Raw genomic sequence first — 20,249 nt, 5'->3', positions numbered from 1 at the left:
CTCAGAGAAATTGGATGATTTCCATTTTGCTCTCAAGTGAGGAGCTTTGGGAACATGCCTGTGTTAATCTCCTCAGGATTCCCTCTATTTAACCCGGCGCCTCAACATACTGACGAGGGGATTTCTCCTTTGAAATAAATAATCTCACCTGACATAAATGGAATGTACTGGAGATATGGAAAATCATTATTTATCCTTGTACTCATTTATTACCACTAAAGCCAATCATGTTTTCAGTCCCTTCAAATTTATTCCCCCTGTGATCCATGACAGCCGGAAGGATTTAGTGGAAGTAAAAAGTATTTTACGATAGGGCTCTGCAGCTGGCTCTATATGTTCGGTATGGTGTGGACGGGTTGATGAGCTATGTCATGTGACTGGATGTGACTTGGAGCTAACAATGGTCAGAAGTGACATGTGTGGTCATTTCTTGTGATGGGCTTGACGCTATTCACCAGTGACAGGACCAACAATTCGAGATACAATATGTCCCCCAAAGGCTCCTGTAGTAGATCGTCAAGGGGTGGGAGTGGGCTGATTATGTCTGAGAAAGGCCTGGAGGCTTTGAATAAAAAGAGATAGATAAAAAGAGAGAGAGAGAGAGAATCCCACCCGTGACGAAAATCACCGCTCGAGGGGCACATCGCTCACACATCCGGCACAGAATGAAACCGCGGCCGCCTGATTTGTGCCTAATAAAGTTGTCACATCCTATCAGGATTCACATCTACCACAGAAAGCAGAGGCCCCCAGTCAGGCCTAGTCAGGGGCGATCAGGGGCAGCCGGTATTGGACAACACCTCTGGTTGATGGATGATGGGACAGAGCACTGCCTGATGGAAGTGAGGGCCTGATGATGGAAGGTGATACGGGTGAACAATGGACAGCCACTGGTGTCTCTACTCGATTTATTAGTGCTTGTAACCACCCGAGAATTACAGCGATGATCCTGGTCTCTTAGTAGCAACTTCATCACAGAGTCCGTGAAAACACAAGTGAATCTTTAGAGATCTGTCCACTTTTACGGAGAGATAGAGCACATTTCTCGGACTGCAGTGTCTTTGCATCTCAAAACCCACGCTCACGGTGATTGGGAGGTCTGAATGCGGTTCACATCAGTGTGCCTCTGCTTGAAGACAGGTCCTGTCCTGTGCCATGGTTATCTCCTCTTGCCCACGCTCCCATTATGGAAGGCAGTATCCATGGCCTGACCTCTAGAGGGAAGCAGCGTGTGGAGTCAGAGGAAGCAGCACGTCTGCCCACAGAGGCCACATAGACTGCTCTCTTTAACAAAGTCAAGTCAGCCACAGATAGATCAGAGCACATCTCCCAAACAAGATATATAGAAAGTAAATAAGACCCAGGGGGGCGGTAGGTCCTTAAAAGTCTCATGTCCTCTTTAAGATCATTCAATTAGTTTGTGTGTTTATTATATCTAAGGACACTTTTTTCAGAAAATCCCTTACAGACATGAATGAGAGTATTGCACTTGAACATTAACTTTAACGTGCAGGCACACAACCTACAGTAGTCATGTTATCGACTATCTAGAATGACTATCCATTGCCTCATGAACTACTCTTCCTTTATCTCTGCATTGCAGGCATCGACATAGATTTAATTTCTCCTGGGATTGTGCTCCATAGTTTATGGGTCTATTGGATGGAAAATTATTTACAATTAATGTTTCCTCTGCCTTCAGAACACAACACGCTCTCCTGCAGTTACCAGTTTTTATTACTTTTCCAAACTGCATTTTTTTTTTATTCCTGCTTTATAAATTCATCACAAAGAGTTGTGGTTGCACTCCCTTTATCAAAAGTTTTCAAATAGTGAAGCAGAAAAACCAGATGATGCTCACCCTCTGTGCGATAATACATTCAAGGTTTGGATTTCAAATTTGCTCCTTGTGCAATATCTGAGTACAACAAGCCAGCTGTGATTGTGAGGTTGGAGGTATAAATCAATCATCTTACTGGGCGTTAAGGAAATTGATTTCATCCCTAACTTGGTGATGGTGATCAAACCTGTGACGCAACACAGAACATAAGTCAAAAGAAAAACGTTACTGTTAACGTTAATTTGAAACCACTGAAGTTGCAGTGTATTAAACTTGTTCTTTATTTAAACATATATAAACATTATTTTTTGGCACAATTATTAATAGTATAGTCTCATTAATATACTTTAAAGCTGAAATAGTCAATGAATTATCACCAGACACTGCAATTGCCCTGAGATCTACAGAGCATTTTAGTACCTCTCAGCCCGCTATTTTGGTTTTATGACCTGCAACTGAACAGTTTTGGTTAACAAAACATCAATTAATGCAGGTTTATAGTGTATTGATACATGTTTTTCATAAGTGTATTCTAAAAATATGTATATACACAAAATATATTGACTTTAATTTGTACATTTTATGGCTTTTTGTGTATTGATTGAGTCACAGAGGTTGCATAAGTAAGAGTTTTGTTTTGCCTTTTGTTCTAATTTGATCTGGTTTCACGCAACCTTGACATGTTTCATATTTCACAGACTTTCCAACTGCTGGCATGAAATCAGGCACTGTTTTTTAAACACTGACCTTTGTTGTCATCTTTTTAATTCAGTACTTTTGTCTTTCTTTCACCTTGTGGGTGATAGACTGCTCTCGACTCTGCTGGTATTCAGTCCCACATTGTCATGTGGTTCCACAGGTGGCACACTTCACCACTCAGCCATCTTCAGTGCTGCTGAACACTCACCACCTGAGAACACAGATAAGACAGGGACTGAAGGACAAATCTGCTGGAAATTCTCCTGTGAATCTGAAGGCATTTGAAACTAAAACATGTCATGCATACAAAACTAAACAAAAATTGTAAAAAAAAAAAAAAAAACCCACAAATAATGCAAAATCAACTAGGCCTACTCCTTATTTCAGAGAAATACAGAGAAAGATCAATCCAATTATTATTCTCTTTCATTCAGCATGGAAGTTGGTCTATAGTAAAGAAAAATGTTAGAGCTGATATATAGTTCCAAAATATCACAGAATGAATGTCATGAAAGTCGTTGACTGTATATGTTCCCCAGTCCTGCCAATCCTGGTGAAGCAGGTGGCTTCGTAATTGCTGTCTTAGCAAACAGACCTGACATTTAGGCATTTCTCAGAGCATCTCCAGCATTGTTCTAAAGCTGCAGAGTCAAGATACACTGGGTGTCAGCGACGGTCACAGCAGGCCTCGCTAATCACATTACATTTAGCCGTGACATGTACAACTGGGATGGGTGGATTAAACCAATTTAGTAAGTATGGATTACCCTTCAGTACACTAATCATCATGATGAGGATGGACTTGAAAAACATCGTAGAGGGGGGATTTCACAGGAGGTGGAGATATGATCGTCTTATTTTGCTTTCAAAACTCAAATAACGGATGGAGGGACTGACACTTATTTTGTGAATGTGATAATGTGTCCATAGATAACAGTGGTCTAATTAGTACTCACATTTCAATATTACAATGGAACAGTTGAGTTGAAATTGTAGAAATTAAAGCAAGTCTAATCAATATCTTTACATTAACAATGGTAATGTAATGTAAAAAGGGGACACAGTGATGAACCCATAGAGAATTATCAACTAACTTTGCAGCTCCACTCAGCTTTGTGGAGCATTTTGGCATCTTTCAGCTTACTGTTTTGGTTTGTGCAACTTCACCTCCCCCACCTCCCCCCAAATCTCACTGCTTTTAACAGGCCTGTTTCCATCAGCAGCAGGATGCTGTTTCCAGCAAAAATGGCTCTGATAACCCCACCCTATGCTATCTCCCCAGCACCGAAGAGCAGATGTACAAAATTAGCCACAGGTAGTAAAGTAGCCATAGTAAAGCTTTAAGCTGCTGTTACATTCATCACGTGGCGACAAATACCACTCTAAAGGTGTCTGAGTTAGCAGACTTTTTATAACCTGCACTTTGAGTAATAGCAATTTTATCCTATGTGATCACAGCGTTTTCCTCTCAGCAGTATATTAATGACGAACATGGTCTGATGACTCCATATTCTGCTGACTGTATTCAAGTAACGCATCAAGCTTTATGAGCTCATTATGTATTTTGCATGTGAGATGTTAATCTGCAAAGGAATTAGTAATTTCAGGTGTCTTTTAATATAGCAGATGTGTAATGTTGCAAAGTATGAAAAAAGTAAAGTATCAGAACTTCAAACTTCTTGTTTGAGGCCTTGCATATTCTCCTGTGGATACCATCCAGTAATGTGGCTCTTTCATGCACAGTTAGTAACCCAAAATGTATCATCTCAGATTTAAAGCATCAATTATAATCTCTCATTGAGGAGAATGGACTCATTTGATCTATGAAAAAATATCTAATTGACTTACTGCAGAGGTTATGTCTGTTAATTATACCACTTACTTTATTTTTATCGCACTGAATGTTCTAATAGTTACGGGAAAATGCATCCACACTGTAAATTGAGTATTAACCTCAGGATTGTTTTGAATAGCTGGGGAGAAGTGAGCGTAGTGGAGTTGAGCCCCTTCTGTACTTTTTAATGGACATAGTTGCGTAGTGTAGTTCTGCTGCCTGAGCGCTGCTAACAGACTAAAAAATGGAGGTGCCATGCTGTCACGCTTATGGATAGAACGACTTTAACATTTCTGTCAGGCGGAAAACTTTCCCTCTGGCATCCATACATTAAAATAAATCCTATTGTGGCGTTCACTCACAAAGGAGCGGCTTACTTTTCCCACAGTAGCACCTATAAAATGTGCTATTTAGACCGAAAAGGTGTTTTTTAAACCTGCACTACAATTAATGAAATACACATGAAGTATAAATATTCTTGTCAAACAGGTGAAAACATCTTTGAGAATATGTAATGGAACACTGAAGCACCAACTCCTGCAATGCCCAAAGACCATTATTATGCAGACATCTGCAGGCATCACTGGTCCGCAATTGATTTAAGCTACATAGGAACTTACGATTACCCATTCTGGGAGTCATTTCAGTCATATATGTCACATTAGCATAACAAGCAGGAGAAACCTAGGCAGTAATCATCTGTGTCCTTATTACCATTTGGGTGTAAAATCTGCAACATACACTAGTAGGTCAGTTTACTACTTTCACATAAAACAGTTTAAATACCTGTGCTTCAGCCGCTCATTCTGTTATGTGTGTGTGTGTGTGTGTGTGTGTGTGTGTGTCAGAGAGAAAGAAAGGTGAGAGGTGTCTGGGGGAGGGATGTTGTAAAAGGGAGCTATAACTGTGGGAGGAAGACGGGAGAGTAGTTGAATCTCATTAGCTGCATTTTTTCATTCTCATCATAGTAACATATTGAATTTTCTTGAAATTGTGTCTTTTATTGTCATCTCCATCCTCTGGACTGATTGGTTTTTCCAAGGGGCTGTGGATTTCTTGTAACGATAGTACACTTGTCATCACCTATATTTCGTGCAGGGAGGCCGGAGGGAGGACGTGTACAGTTGGCCTCATTGGGAGAATGAGGTTAGGGGGCAGAAAATGGAGGGAGGGAGAAGATGTGGGAGGATCTGTGGGCGAGACTATGGCAGAAAGGCAGTTGGCTTTGAAGCTGCTGCACTGCCCTTGATCCTTTACAGATCAAGGTAAAGTAACGATTGTTTCTTCTCCCCCACCCCACTTCTGCCATGCTGTCTATCTGTGGCTGATCCTCTGTTTATCAGGAACTGACTGAGCAGTTCTTCATATGGTGGATGACAACAGAGGTGGCCCTCAACGTGCAGATTGCTTGCGTCGAACGCCTCGGTTTCCCCAGCGCCTTGAAAATAATGATGCTCACGACTTTAGTCATGAGGACCACTGGCTCTTTAAGGCCGGGGGGGGTCCAATCTCTCATGCATATACAAGTGCATTGGTATTTTACTTATCTCTGTTGGGAGGTCAGAGTACAGGTTCATCTTCTGGAACAGGAGACTTTCGGTGTCTTCTTCGAGGAAATCGTAGCAGGATGGGCTGCCACAGGAATTAAACCCTGATCAGTTGATAAAAAAAGATCTGATCTGAGCCAACCTGCAACTGCAATGATAAGATAATATTCAAATGGGCTTGGTTTGCTTATTTAGCATTAAACTGCATGGTTTTAGAGTGACATGGCAGCAACTTTAAAATAGGACCAGGAATCTGATCAAGGGTCTAATTTGGAAGATCCTTGATCAGATTTTGGAATTGAATCCAAAATTCTCTCATGGAGTTGCTGTTTGTATTTGTTTTATTTTTATACTTATATATAATATATAATATATTTATTTAATTTTTTATTATCTGTAGCCTTTATTCTTATTCTAAATCATGGCTATGAGTGGTATGTGTGGAGTGTTGTACAGAGGAGGAAGAGAGATAAACAGCTTGTACTGTCTAACTCGGTATGCAGAAGTGACGGACTGATGTGACGACAGTCAAAAGAGAAAATAAAAGAGTTTTATCATTGCTTTGGCCATGAAAGACAAAAAGACGGCACGACCTGTGTGACTTCCGCTTCTATACTTCAGTGGTAATATCAAAGCTGTCATCAATCATTAACTGCATATGTTTTAAGAATAATGGAAATAATATATATGATCTTGTTGCATGTAATTTGAAATTCGTGTGAGTCCTTTCAAGATCAGCGCCCACATGCAACATACAGCTTCCCCTTAAATATTAACTTCCGGGTGAGGTAGGACATCGGAAACACTTGTCTCTTGCAGAAAGGCGGATCCCTCTCCTTCTTTGCCTTCCACAACTTCTTTTGAGCCCATTTTTACCTGCCATTCATCGGTGGGTCACACTTACACACCAAATCCCGCTAAAATTGCTTTATTGCGCATTAAAAACGACCTTGTGTTCAGTCGAGGTGTACGACAGGAGGAGTTTTCCAGCTCCCGCTAGCCAACTTTTAACGCATTAGCATTTAACGTTAACTTCACAACTGCCCTGCAGCACAACAGGGAAGGAGCAGCACCGGAGCAAACACAGGAAGATGGGAGATAAAGAACTGATGTGGGCATTGAAGACCGGGGACATGGACGAGGTCAAAGCCAAACTGGTAACGGTAAGAAAACTGACTTGAGTGTTTTTTGAGTGAGTTGTGGACAACATTTTTCTGACAAGCGGCTGCTTAGCTAAGGTAAATAACGCTAGTTAGCTAACTAGCTAGCTGGTTAGCTAACGGTAGCCGGAGTTTTGTAACGTTAATGGTAAGTTAGGTAATCTAACATTGGCAAGCTATTCGGGTTTGCTGCTTATCTACGTTACTTGTAATCTACAGTGGTGTGAGTTTAGCTTTAATTCGCTTGGAGACACTTCAACTGTGCCACAAGACAAAGTAATCTGTACGTCAAGTTAGCATAGTTAGCAACATACAGTGCTACTCTTAACGTTACCTGAAGGATGGGCACCGGGGTCACTGTTTTGCTAACTGTATGGGCTCTAACCGCATAACGTTAGTTATTACCGGTGCACGGTAAACACGGTGGGTTTGGCTTTGACTATGCTACAGGTATAGTTCGGTTAGCAAACGCTGGGGTTGCTACTTTCCGCTGAAAGCAACCTGTTGGTAAGCTAACTAACAACAGCCTCAGCTAACGACATGGCCATTGTATGGTCAGTAGCGTCGACAACAGTAATAACAACACATATATGTAATTGGAAAATGTTTATTACCGTCTGGTTTCTGCTGACATGCTGTGAGATTAGCTAACTGCTAGCGAACTAGACACCACACGGGCCCGGGCTCCAGCAGTGTCTCGCTAGCTTTGGTGGGCGGGGGTCTCAGCTGTAGCGAAGCAGACAGAGGCCTGGCTACTGCAAATCCGTCGGCACCCTCCATACTAGACAGAAATGTTCTAGTAGACTGATGGAAATGTCTTTGCCTTAAGTTGTAGCTGCCTATTAGGTCGCATTACTGAGCTGAAAGTGTTTCAAGCTTCTGCAGAAAAGAAAATATTTAAAGCTTGTGCTCTTGCCTCTTCTGGAGGAGGCCATCTTTGCTCTCATAATCCCACAGTAAATTATTGTTAATGTTGAGCTGGTATTTGCTTATTTTTTGAATAACAGATGTATAGTTTCGCTTGGATATGAGATGCGTACTCAGCAGTGCTTCTTAAATTGCTATAATTTTGTATACATATGTTCTGTAGATGTTATATTCCAGGTCACTAGTGCAGCACATGATCTTTTTCAAGTAATTTGAGTGTAAAGGCTCAAATGACAGTGGAAGATGTATTTTTGAGATTAAGATAATTAAATCAAGACTCAAAACAATCTCCTCCTGCATGCTCAGCTCATATTTTCATCACAATAAAGTTATAGATAGATTTTGGTTGTCACAGTTCATATGAGTGGTGTTGTTTTGTAATTTTACAACTTGTAGATAGCAATGACATCTGGTTACTTATAAATGACATGAAAGCTTGCTGTTTATTGAGAAAGATGTAAATACAGCTGATAGCTTGATGTAGCTCAATGATAGACCCATGGAAGTTTTGAATCTTATCCGGTGTACAAACCACCATGAATCTAAAGTCCTGATTATAGGTGCTGAAGTTTTAGAAGACTTGGACTGTTCTTTTTGAAGCTCATCCATTAACAGGGATGAGCTTTTCTTCCACGGGGACTGCTTTCTCATTTCTGATTATCTACACAACCCTCAGCATAAACTTCTACAGTGCTTTATCCTTTTTCTGTGGTGGAAATGAAACTATTTCACTGTTATCAGCCATTGGGGCTGCAGCCATAACATTTAAACACTAGAAAAGATGGAGGTTCAATATCCATCATGCTAATGGTTTCAGTGAGGTTGGGTGTAAAATGAAGAACTGTCTCCAGTGTGTTGTACTTGACCTTCATTGGAGTTTGTGATAAAAGCGAGTGGGCGAGTGCTACAGTGGATTATGATATTGTTGCTGAATTAGTCTGTGGTCACAAGTGCAGACCTGAACAGGTTTGTGTGCAATTGGTCATCACATTCATTCACCCACAGGAAAGGGTAAATGGAACAAGATGCAACAAAGATTATTTTTGTGATTGAACACAGAATTCTGCAGCAGGTAGAGGAATGAATTTATTTTCACTCAGTCAAAGTTCAGACATTTTTGTCATTTAACTGTACTGTAGGAATTGGGACCAGGAAAGGATAATATTTAAGTTGTATCATGAGATAAGGATAATCAGAATAACAGATGATATCTAATCTCATAATATTCACCATCTCCAAGTTGTGCTATTTTCCCTCTTCCCTCCTTTGATTTGCATCAAGGTTTTATTAGATTTGCTCATAGTCGCCCCAGGGGAACTAGATAACCAAACTAACCCAGATCAGGTGTTTTTTTTTTTTTTTTTTTACATGAGGGACTTGTGTAACAAGATATACCTCTATGTTCTCGGGCCTTTCAGCAAATTTTACTCCTATATTCTAGCCTTATAGCCCATTTTCTGAGCCAATGGATGTTTTTTTTTTTTTTGCCCCACTTGCCTCCATCATTATTCAGACCATGAGTTAATCATAATCAAGTTTTTAGAAAAGTCAGAACTGACAGCCACAGCTCTGATTGATAAGTCTTCCATTAGGTATTGTCACTGGAGGGCCACCTGGTACACACTAAGCTGCATAGGTGGTTTGTGTGGTAAGGGAATGAGAAATAGTGGTGTGTGTCTGTCTTCTCTGTTGGCTGCCGGGTTTGACAGTCTGAGGTCTAACAGCACCACAGCAAGGAAGTGAAAAGGAGAGGAAGGTGCATGTAATTGTTTGTCACTGAATGTCATTGTGAGCTTGTTTCAGCAGTGAGAGTTTCTGTGTTAAGTAAAGGGGGTCCTCAGATCTCCCTCAAATGCATATTGTTGGCTTGTGACAGCACTGACTATTTATTTCAGCCCTGCTAATGTGTTGTGTCTCTCTCTTCCAGGCTGAAGATGTAAACCGGACCCTGGAAGGTGGGAGGAAGCCTCTGCATCTGGCTGCAGACTTTGGTCAGATAGCTGTTGTGGAGTTCCTCATTTCTAAGGGAGCAGATATCAATGTAAGAGCGGCAACAACCAGCTCCCATCAAGGCCTTTTTGCATTAATTTGCCTACTGTCCAGGGTTGCACTGAGCACAAAAAATAACAGTGCCTATGTTTGCTTCCCTTCATAGTCTAGGCCTATTGTTAAGCTGCCTGATTTGGCATGATTATTATCACTTTGTTTGAACTAAAGCAGTCTGGCCATTAAAACCAGTTTATCATATGCTGTTTCAGCCATTGTCCATTCTCTCACTCAACAATTGTCTAAGCTTGCTAGACCTCACATTTAGCCTGATTGGCCCCTTTAGCCTCAATGGTCTCTTCTGGTGTTGTAGTAGATTGATCCGTGCTCACTAAAAGGGCACTTACCCGTCTGTAATTTGGATGGAGCTCTTTTGTAATTTGCAGCTTTTTCTAAAGGTCTCAAACGCCTGTTCAGTAACCAGTAGAATTGTTTGTGCTAAGCAGCATGAATACTAAAACTCCACTACACTTTCAGCCAAGGCAGGAAGCAACGTTTTGTGAGAAGCGTGAAACCAACTTTCGATAAACGATTTTCCAGAACAATTTCCAAGACCTAGATGGCTGTTATGTTTAGATCAATTGTGTTCTATGGAGAGTTCTAGAGTCCTTCATGATGCTTAAGGCACCCGACATTAGCAACATTAGTACTGGACACAACGAAAAGTCCAGACTTCACACACACACACACACACACACACACACACACACACACACACACACACACACACACACACACACACACACACACACACACACACACACACACACACACACACACACACACACACACACACAAGGATTTCAAGTTAAATACAGTCTTTGCCTTGTTCCCATGACATGCATGTTTTTGCGCAATTCTCCATTTCTCTTGGTGAACACCTCAGCTTCTGAACCATGGGGGAGAAATAAAACCTCTTTCTCGTTCTTTTTCTTATTTATTTTTTGATAAAAGGAGGGATGTGCCCTTGTGTCGGAGGATTGGGGCTGCACCTATGATCTGCTGATGTATGAAACTTTTCTCTAAACATTGTGTCTTACTCTGTTTTTTCCTACTCGTGCCTCTCCCACCCGCTCCCCCTACAGGTTCCAGACAAACATGGGGTCACTCCACTGCTCGCTGCCTGTTTCGAGAATCACCTCGCCTGTGTCCAGGTCCTGCTAGAAAAGGTTGGTACTTTGGTTTGAGCATGCACAAAACATGCACCTGCACGGGGAAGCACCCTGGGGTCCTCCACCCCCCCTCAGTGCATGTTGATGTGTTCAAAGGCTCCATATGAGCCATGAGTGCTGATGAGGTAACTCACTGGACAAAAGGCCCTTTTAACACAGTCCTGTGGAGGCTGTGCTGGAATGTTCATAGAGCATGAGACAGTATAGCTGGTGTTCACTTGTTTTGTGTCTGTTTTGAAGCACTTTTATTCATAGGTGCACAGGCCTGTGCTCCATCTAAATTTCTGCCCTGTCCTTCTACCCAAGGCTCCCACAGTTGTTTAGCTCTGGAACGATCTTAAATGCTACCTCAGGTAGATGCATTTGGGCACGTGCACACAGTCACAGCTGTGAGGAGAGAGACAATGCTGATTCAAGCTCAGCTGGCATAGGCTGTAGAAATGCAACTGAATAACAAACACAGTGAAATAGAAAGCTCATTTATAGGTGGAAGAGCTTTGGAATGTCAATGTCTATTCTTGCACATCTTACCTGAATGTTTGACTCCAAAGTACACGCATGCCAGTCCTATGCATATAAATGGCCGATATTCTGCTCATCTAGGCCCAAATGAGCAAGACTGCAGTGGAATTGATTCCCCTGTGAGCAGTGAATGTCACACAAATGGGTACCACAACCGGCTTGGCTTTTATAATCCCTCCTTCAGTTGTTTGTGTCTGGATCTCCTCCTTATTAAACACTGAAACGTTCTTTGGAATATAGCAGGTGTGTATGCTGCAAATGTCCTGATTTGGATATCATTATTCCTTTTATGTTTGTAGCTAGAAGACAAGTGTATTGGTTACATCGTGTAGCTGCATGACGTCCCCCTTCAAGACTGCAATGATGTTAAGAATGCAAGCTTAGCAATGGCCATGGTATAGCTTTATAAAATTCAGCTTGCTTGAAACACAAGTTAATGACACAAGATCAGCACCGTTATGAGAGAGGAGCCTACAGCTTAAAGGGCTGCATGATGTATTATAGAGGGCTCGAATGCTCTACAGTCAAAGTCTGCTGTAAAGCGATATGTGTATTTGTGGAGGAGAGATGGGGAGATAGATATTCAGGGGCTGAGGGTGAGTGAGCAGCTGTCTGTTCCCAGCCAGGCTAAATGAGGCAGGGTAAATGAAAGCCCCTCCACAGAGTTGTTTCACGGTGGTATCATCTTGGCTCAACGAAAGTAATGGGAAGACAGGAGGGGGCATGCACAAGCAAAGTCACACTACAGATTAGTGAAGTCATTTTTTGCACTCAATACAATCACATATGCACCATTCAGGCAGACTTTTCAATCACTTCACAGTTTTAGCTCTCTGAAGCAGACGTTCGAAAAGAGGAAACCGTGATCTATGTATGGGAAACACTGGTGCTTGGTGAGAGAGACACTTTCGTGGCACTCCACTGCTTACTTATTCCTGTTGGCATCGGCTGTATTAATTCTCCCATTTTCATCAACACAGCCGCACGCCTCGGCCCTTGCATCAACAAGCCAGCAGTCTTGCAAGCATTCGGCCAGCAGCTGGAAGGCAGCTGGTTACTGCTGTCAGCTGGCCGTCAATGCTGTTGGCTCAAAGATAAACTGAAAGAAGCAGCCAATGCCAACAGGAAGAAAATAGCAGTTTGCTACTCACTAAGTTCTTTCCTATACATTTTGCTAGCATAATGTTGGCAACCACGGGCGGAGAGGCCTGCAAAGTTCTGACTTAAATTTGTACTTGTTTCCATCACTGGCTCTGGAATATATGAGCTATTTTCTATAAACTATATTAACCTTCAGTATTCTTGTGACAATAAGATGGTGGGATTTTTGGTGATCTCTTTTTTTGGTCATGTTTGGTCAGCCTTTGCTTGGAAGAGGAAGTACAGGCTGTAGTTCAATTTGAGATCAGAGCTGTGTGCTAGATAATGCACTTTATGTCTCTAGTAGTTTTTAATATCACATTGTCAGCATGGTGGTGCAGTGGTTAGCACCTGCCAGCTTGAAGGTTCCAGTTTCGAACTGCAGTCTAAAGACATGCATGTTAGGGTAATTGATGACTCTAAATAGCCAGTAAGTGTAAGTGTGAGTGTGACTGTCTCTGTGTTGGCTGGCGACCAGTCCAGGGTGTACCCCGCCTCTCGCCCAAAGTCAGCTGGGATTGGCTCCAGCTCCAATTTTAGAAGGGGCATTACAACGACACTCCAGGGTATCCACGTCACTGGACATTTGACTGTGGTAAAACTCTACATATGAAATTGGCAGTGAGCCAAGTTCCACCTCTGCATTGAAAATGAAGCCCTTGGGTGGGCCTTTTAAAAAGCCTTTGTCTGTGGTGTCATATGAGACAAGACGGGCAGCTGTAGCTCATCTGAACAGGGATTATGGTGGAAGGCGAAGATATGGGTGAACCCATGAGTTTGCTCCTCCAGTGGCCTCGCACTGATCTCCACTAAGCACCACAAGGATTAACACCCAGACGCAGCCAAAAGGTCATCAATCACCACGGGGACCAGATCTCAATACATCTACCCCTGGCAGCTCTGAAAACTCACCATGTGTCTTAGCATGAGTTGAATACATTGTCCCACAGCCACACCATTGACTGTGCAGCTGCATACCCACTCACTGGCAGCACCTGTAGCACCACACTGCGCTGCTGTGGATAAAAGGAACCCACTGAGAATACTGAATTGTGACTATTCTACTGTCAAACATTCTTGTGTTGGCAGATGAAAAATGGCTTGGTTCCCAGGTGCATCATGGGAGCTGACCCCTGCCCCCTGGCCTTGTGCAGTGCTGTTGTTGGCGATGAATTATGAAAGGCCATTTTTAACCCCAATAGGTGACCCAGCAGCAAGATCCTGGCCAAGAGTGCTGACTACAGTCTGCAGAGGCCGACCAGTTAATTTTAAGTCAACAATGAAATGGCACACACAGGCATGTACATGTGAATACACAACCTTTTCTTCTATGGGGAACTGTGTACATGACCATTGACTGGAAAAGGCAGAGTTATTTTGTCAAGTCGGTTCTTATTTTTGCTTTGTCTTTAAAACTTGACCCTATAAGGTGTCCTTATTGTGTGTGTCCTTGATACAAAGAAGGGATTGGCCATTTATTTCTCTCTCAGGATTGGGATCCATACCATTTTTTTTTTAGTCTTGCTGTAATCCATGGTTTCTAATAAAACCATGTGACCATGTGTATTCCTGTCAGCCTCATACAGCTTTCCGCCATGCATTTCAACACCTTGTGTGCTTGTTGGATTTATTTTTTCAATTTTGACCAAGGTTGTTTCAGCTCCTCAACTTATACCAAATATATTCATTTCAACTAGACACACAGCTGTCACAGCATACTCCAATATAGATATTGGTCTTTCATTTTTTTCTGCTGCATATAAAATTTGCTGTCACACAGATCAGTTATGTTTGACAGGGCAATAGTCTGATGTGGGCATTGCATTTTAAATAAGTTTTGAGTGAGACTCTGGCCCAATATCTGTGTATGGGAGACCTTTCAATTCCATTCACTTGGCATAATGAAAACTTAATGGACACTTTGGCAGGTCGGGAGCATTATGTTACTGACCCAGTGCTTTGTATGGCTCCATAATCCAGGATAGTGATGTATCTCAGCTTGACTGGAGACACCCTGGGAGTCTATTCTTATTCATTAGGCTGTGTCCCTCTCGGCCACTAGCTTCTCTTAGACTGCATAATGTTTGGACAGTGAGGTGTTCATGAGGGGGTCATTAGTCGAGTTGGGGAAAGCTCATTAATGTAAGTGGTGTCGGGAGTTTGCCACTGAGCTAGATGGCCATTGGAGGATGGCATTGTGTATCCTAAGAGGCAGTAACGGGGAGGAGCATAGGCCAGAGCTATTATTCTAAGTCTACCATAAATACCCATAGGGAGTGTGAATCTGTGCCAGACCCCTCCAGGGTATGTGGTGACCAGAAGGGAATGCTTATTTTAAGATTGTTCCACCTCAAATATTGTGCTATACACACAGTATATAATTATGTTTGTCAGATGCCTTGTTTGTTGCCCAGCAAGACCAGTATTGATGGTGAAAGAGCTAGGGTCAAGGTGTAATGCTGTTCCTTGCCATCTCAATGAACCCTGTAGTCGGCTACCAGGCATGTTCTCAACCAGCTACTAATGACTTCCCAAGAGCTGAAGAAATGAGGAAGGTGGAGGAAAGCTTCCTCCTATCTTTCCATCCTCCCGGTCACCCCATGAACTCACTGGAGCGGAGAGCACAACGATTGGTTGCCAGGTACCTGATATGAATGAGTCAGCAGCAGTTGGAAAAGTTTAAAGTACGATAACATTATACTTTGGTCCAGCAATGTTTGTACAGGTAGATAAAGCAACGGTTCATATCAGAGATTAATTAAAACATGATGAGACTAGAAGGAATCTGATTTTACCCCAGATATTAGTCCTGTCCTGTATTTGAGAGGAGGATGATCATTTAATTTTCTTTTTGAAATCTGAAGGCCCGGACACCAAAGCCTTCATGATTGAATCTGTGTTACACTGCAATATATGTAGAGATCTTTAATAAGTTTTATGCCAACTGCATTCTTTAAAGACTAGATTAATGTGCACTTTACTCCACAACTCCTTTTTGAAAAGTTAATGTTGTATGATGATGACTTTGCTGGGAACCATTACTCAGCAGCCATCGGAGAGACCCCTACCTCCACTTCATTTTTGTACAGTTTAATAAGATACAATGTGTTAATCAATGCGTTTATTGGGTGAAAAAGCCAGTGTAGCTGTTTCCCTGTTTGCACTCTTTGTGCTCAGCTAAGTTAGCTGATTGCTGGCTGTATCTTATTTATCATACAGATATGAGTGGAATCTATCTTTTCATCTAACAGTCAACATGAGACCATCCAATATCTATCCAAGTATCCAATATGTTCCTTTAAAATTTGGTCCTTTTTGTTTAAACCAAACTGGTTGTTTAAAATACTACCTCTATGGGGCTTTGGGTCACCAGTTGTGATGTGACCAGTTCAAATGTTAAACAACAGGGCTGTAACATAACTGGACAGTTGACAGGTGCACACTTCCCAGAAATATGAAGCATGCTATGAATTGACAAAACCCTCTCATACTTTGTCTTCCGTCTCCTTACCAATTAGAGATGCAGATCTGACAGGTTACCCTCTCAGCCCTGGTAAATCTCTCTTGCTCAGGATGCGCTCTGTTGCTCCTGTGGCATGGAATTTGCACCCAGACAACAATCCCCACACTGCTGGGCACTTGAACTGGGTCACATTGTTTTTGATGGCTTGCTTCTCCACGCAACAATAGACTCTCTCTGCCTTGGCTCTGTAAGCCCTTTGCTAAGAGGCTAAAGTTGGCAGGCCAAACAAAGGGATGTCTCTCCACTACATGCCCCTCCACTCCTCTGTTGCCCATTAAATCTGCTGTCACTACATGTGCATTCAACACATTGCCTGCCTCATTCTCTCTCTTTTACGTTTGTTTTTTGTCCTTAGTAATCCAAATGATTGCATCCACTCCCATCTCTTTCAGATTTATTCTGTTATCCATCAGAGCTCAGATGGATTTGTGCTCGGCATCTGTGACTTGGTTTTGCTTGTGCTGTCTGAAAGACAGGCTGACAGGCGAGTTATTAGTGACTGAGTTAGAGGAAAGAAGCAGAAGTTTTACCCGTAGGTTTTCATAACATACAAGGGTAGCTGTTCAGAAAGAGCCAGCGGCCATATGCAAGACATTTTTAAGAAGCATTGTATGCCCAAGTGACATACCATAGAGAGTCAACATTTTGCTCTCCATGACACATGGCCGGCCACCCAGATATACCACCTTTCCACCCCTAGAACTTTTCCATTTCAGGAACACGGGAGCGTTAACTGCACATCTAAAGGATCTAAATGTAGTTCCTGAGCCACAGAGAGCATAGAAAGTCCTGACTTTCAACTCCAGGCTGGCCTGTGTTCCACAAACTACTTTAACTCAGCTTTATCTCAACTCACTCCTGCTGTTAGAAGTTGAAATCTTTACAACTTAAGCTTTGATTAATTTATTAGAGTGCAAAAATGTACCATAAAATATACCAGTGTGGGAGTCTGATTACTAATGTCATTGTAACTTGGTTTCTTCTATATCCATATTCACCAATGCTCCCTTCTAAGGCCAGTTTTCTGTAACCTCTGCTGTCTAAAATGTCTGTTTGGCCTTCTTTGCCCTGCTGGTATGACATACATATTTGTGCTAGCTGCGGCCAGATGACTCACTTGGGAAGTTAAGCTGCAATCGTCTAGGACTTGTGAGAACTGTTGTTGGATAAAGGCATTGATAGAAGATCTCTTTTTTTTTTAAAAATGCCATACCATCCTTATCTAGATATATGAAAAGGACCACAGTTTATATTAACTAAGGTCATTGTGTTAAGGCTAGGTTTTCTCCCTTTTCTGGACCAGAGCTCAGAAGGCTCTCTTTGGCCCTCTATCTCTTTCTAAAGTACTTTTCAATGGCCCAGAAACCATCAACACAGTTTGCAATGCTGAACTTTGCTCTCTTGCAAGCTTGCAACTGCTACAACTTGTGTACAGAATGTATTCGCACAGTACGTGCAGTGGCTGCCAATAGAGTTACTACTAGAATGAGCAATGGGCATTTCTTTTAATGTTTATCGATATTAAAAACGGTTAAAAGAAGTTCAACTTCCTAATGTATGTGTGGCAATGAACATTGAACAGCCAGCAGGTGGTTGCTGACTTAGAGACGGTTTTCAGTCTTCATCTCTGCATGTCTAATACCTGGCAAACGGGCATAGGAGGCTTCATGTGAAAAGAGGCCATAGATCCAAGTCTCCTCTCCTCACCTTAACCCCTGACTCAAAGAACTGGAGTTGGCATCATACTGCGAGGAAGACTTGATGTACCCACTAAGCATATTTAATATTCATATCCCCTCTCCTCCACAGGGAGCTGACAAAGACCAAAAAGGACCGGACGGCATCAGTGCCTTTGAAGCTGCAGACAACGCTGCCATGAAGGCTCTGCTCAAGTGAGACACCACAGTGTGGGAGGTGGCTGGACAGGTGGGTGAACGGACAGACAGATGGATGCAGTGGCGCAGAAGATGAACTCGCCCCTTTTACCCTGATCAACCTCTGTCTTAACACTGCTTTTGTCTGTTTGTTGGAGGGTCATTTTGTCTGTCTGATGGGTTTTCCTTAACTTTTTTTTGGGGGGGATAGGATTTTTCACTTCTTTTGGCCTCTGCTTGTAGCCATTTAACAGAAGGACTTGTCAATTATGTCTCCCTTAGGGACCAAACACTGGGGGAGCGCTGTCACACCTGGATCATAGAACACTGCTCAGACTAGAAATCACTCTGTAATGTAAACGCAAAGCTTAGCACTTAAAAACACATCTGTCATACGCGGTTCTCTCTTAAAACTGTAAAAAAAAAAAAAATCAAATGGTAATAGATCAATTGTGTGTTAACATTTTTTACAACTTCAGTGTAAGTATTGTGTGGCCAGGGGTAATTTCATGGACAGTAATTGCACTGTACTATAGTAGATAGATTGAAAAGAAGGTTTGTTCATTATATTAACCTTTCATTATGTGTGGCCTCCTCTTTGAATTGTTTTTTAATAGACTAAACTGTCCCTCCAATCCAATCTTGAAACTTTGCAAATGTTGGTTGAGAGAGACCCAGGGGTCAGATTTTCCTTTTCTACTTGGCATATCACTTACATATCAGATGGTGTTTTTGACAGATTTTACGTTGGTAACGCATAAAAGATATTCCGTGTTCTTTGACCAATCACCATGCTGGCTAACTAGAAAGACTTGAATGTTGCAATTTTAAAAATCTGTTACTGAATCCCTTTTTCGGAGCAACGCTAACAGCACATAATAGAATAAGGAATTTTAGGAATTTGTTCATTTTGTCATCCCTGGAGTGAGATTTCAGAGCAAAAATTCCTTTTTTGTTGCAGCTTCTCTGTGTATTTTGTAATTGACAGGCTTTCGGGGCTCTGAACGATGGGTAAATGGGGGTTAGAGTTGAAACTGGATAGTGGGGGTTGTTCCCCTTGCCTTGGATTTGGTGAAAAGCCCTGCCTGTTTTGCTGCATGTCAAAATTGCCTCTGCTTTTAAGCTATGAAATGGTCGCCGGTCCTCTCTTGGTTGCTTTCAAATGAATTACTACAATGTAATGGACAAAAAAAAATGCTCTTGCTGACTTTGTTGTGACAAAAAGTCTGTAAAAACAAATAAAAATATCTATAAAAATGTTTGCCATCTGTAATTTCTTTGAAAACTAACTCAACTAAAGTTATGAAAGCACTCACAAGGTTGCCTGGTGGTAAAATGAGAACTACATTAGTTTTTTTTTTAAATAATCCATCCGATTTGAAACATTCTCAGCAGTTATTTGACAGCAAGCACCAGAAATAAAAATGTTCATTTACTCACAATTTGCCACCTTTTTTATTGTTCTTGTCCATGGTATTGTTATCGTATGAAGACATTAACTGCCATTAGCCATATAGACGGCGATTAATATATGGAGTAATTTTCTAGTACAAAGGACATCACGCTGCTTGACAAATGTTACCCTTGGTATTCTCATAGCCTTGGGCGACTTAATCAGTGTTTGTGAACTCAAGCAACTCTGTCCCAAAAGTTGAAAAACTCCAGACTCTAATCTTTGATGCCATACAAATCCATTGCCTCAAGCTGTTCCATTATAAATCACAGGCCAACTTTAACTCCCATGAGATTTGTCGGAATGTCTGGATTCAAATAAGATCCATATTATAATGTGACAGTCAGTTCTAATACACAAAATGCTAACAGCTATCCATAGAAAATTGTAGCAGTCAATACCAAGTATTGTCATGGTAACTCTGAAATGTTAATTTTGTAGGATCACTGCATCAAAAATGATTTTAATGTGACGAAAACGGACTTGGAAACGTCTGCCGCTTCCTTGATCGC

General features: G+C 41.7%; 1 protein-coding gene across 2 annotated transcripts; it reads left to right on the top strand.

Moving 5' to 3' along the window:
• Positions 1-6,731: 6,731 nt before the first annotated feature.
• On the top strand, positions 6,732-18,720 carry mtpn (myotrophin). 2 transcript variants are annotated; one of them, XM_070854162.1, is made up of 5 exons: positions 6,732-7,083; positions 9,935-10,048; positions 11,139-11,222; positions 18,220-18,336; positions 18,567-18,720. In XM_070854162.1, the coding sequence occupies exons 1-4, from the start codon at positions 7,012-7,014 to the stop codon at positions 18,304-18,306; spliced, it is 357 nt and encodes a 118-aa protein (XP_070710263.1). In that variant the 5' UTR covers positions 6,732-7,011; the 3' UTR covers positions 18,307-18,336; positions 18,567-18,720. The 2 variants fall into 2 exon arrangements, with proteins under 2 accessions (XP_070710263.1, XP_070710262.1); XM_070854161.1 differs by having other exon boundaries at positions 18,220-18,720.
• The last annotated feature ends 1,529 nt before the right edge of the window (positions 18,721-20,249 follow it).

The sequence above is a fragment of the Pempheris klunzingeri genome, chromosome 22 (genome assembly GCF_042242105.1).
Source record: "Pempheris klunzingeri isolate RE-2024b chromosome 22, fPemKlu1.hap1, whole genome shotgun sequence".
In the NCBI taxonomy this organism is placed as follows: Eukaryota; Metazoa; Chordata; class Actinopteri; order Acropomatiformes; family Pempheridae; genus Pempheris; species Pempheris klunzingeri.
Note: the sequence above shows the minus strand (reverse complement) of the source record. Positions and strands in the feature narration are given on the sequence as shown.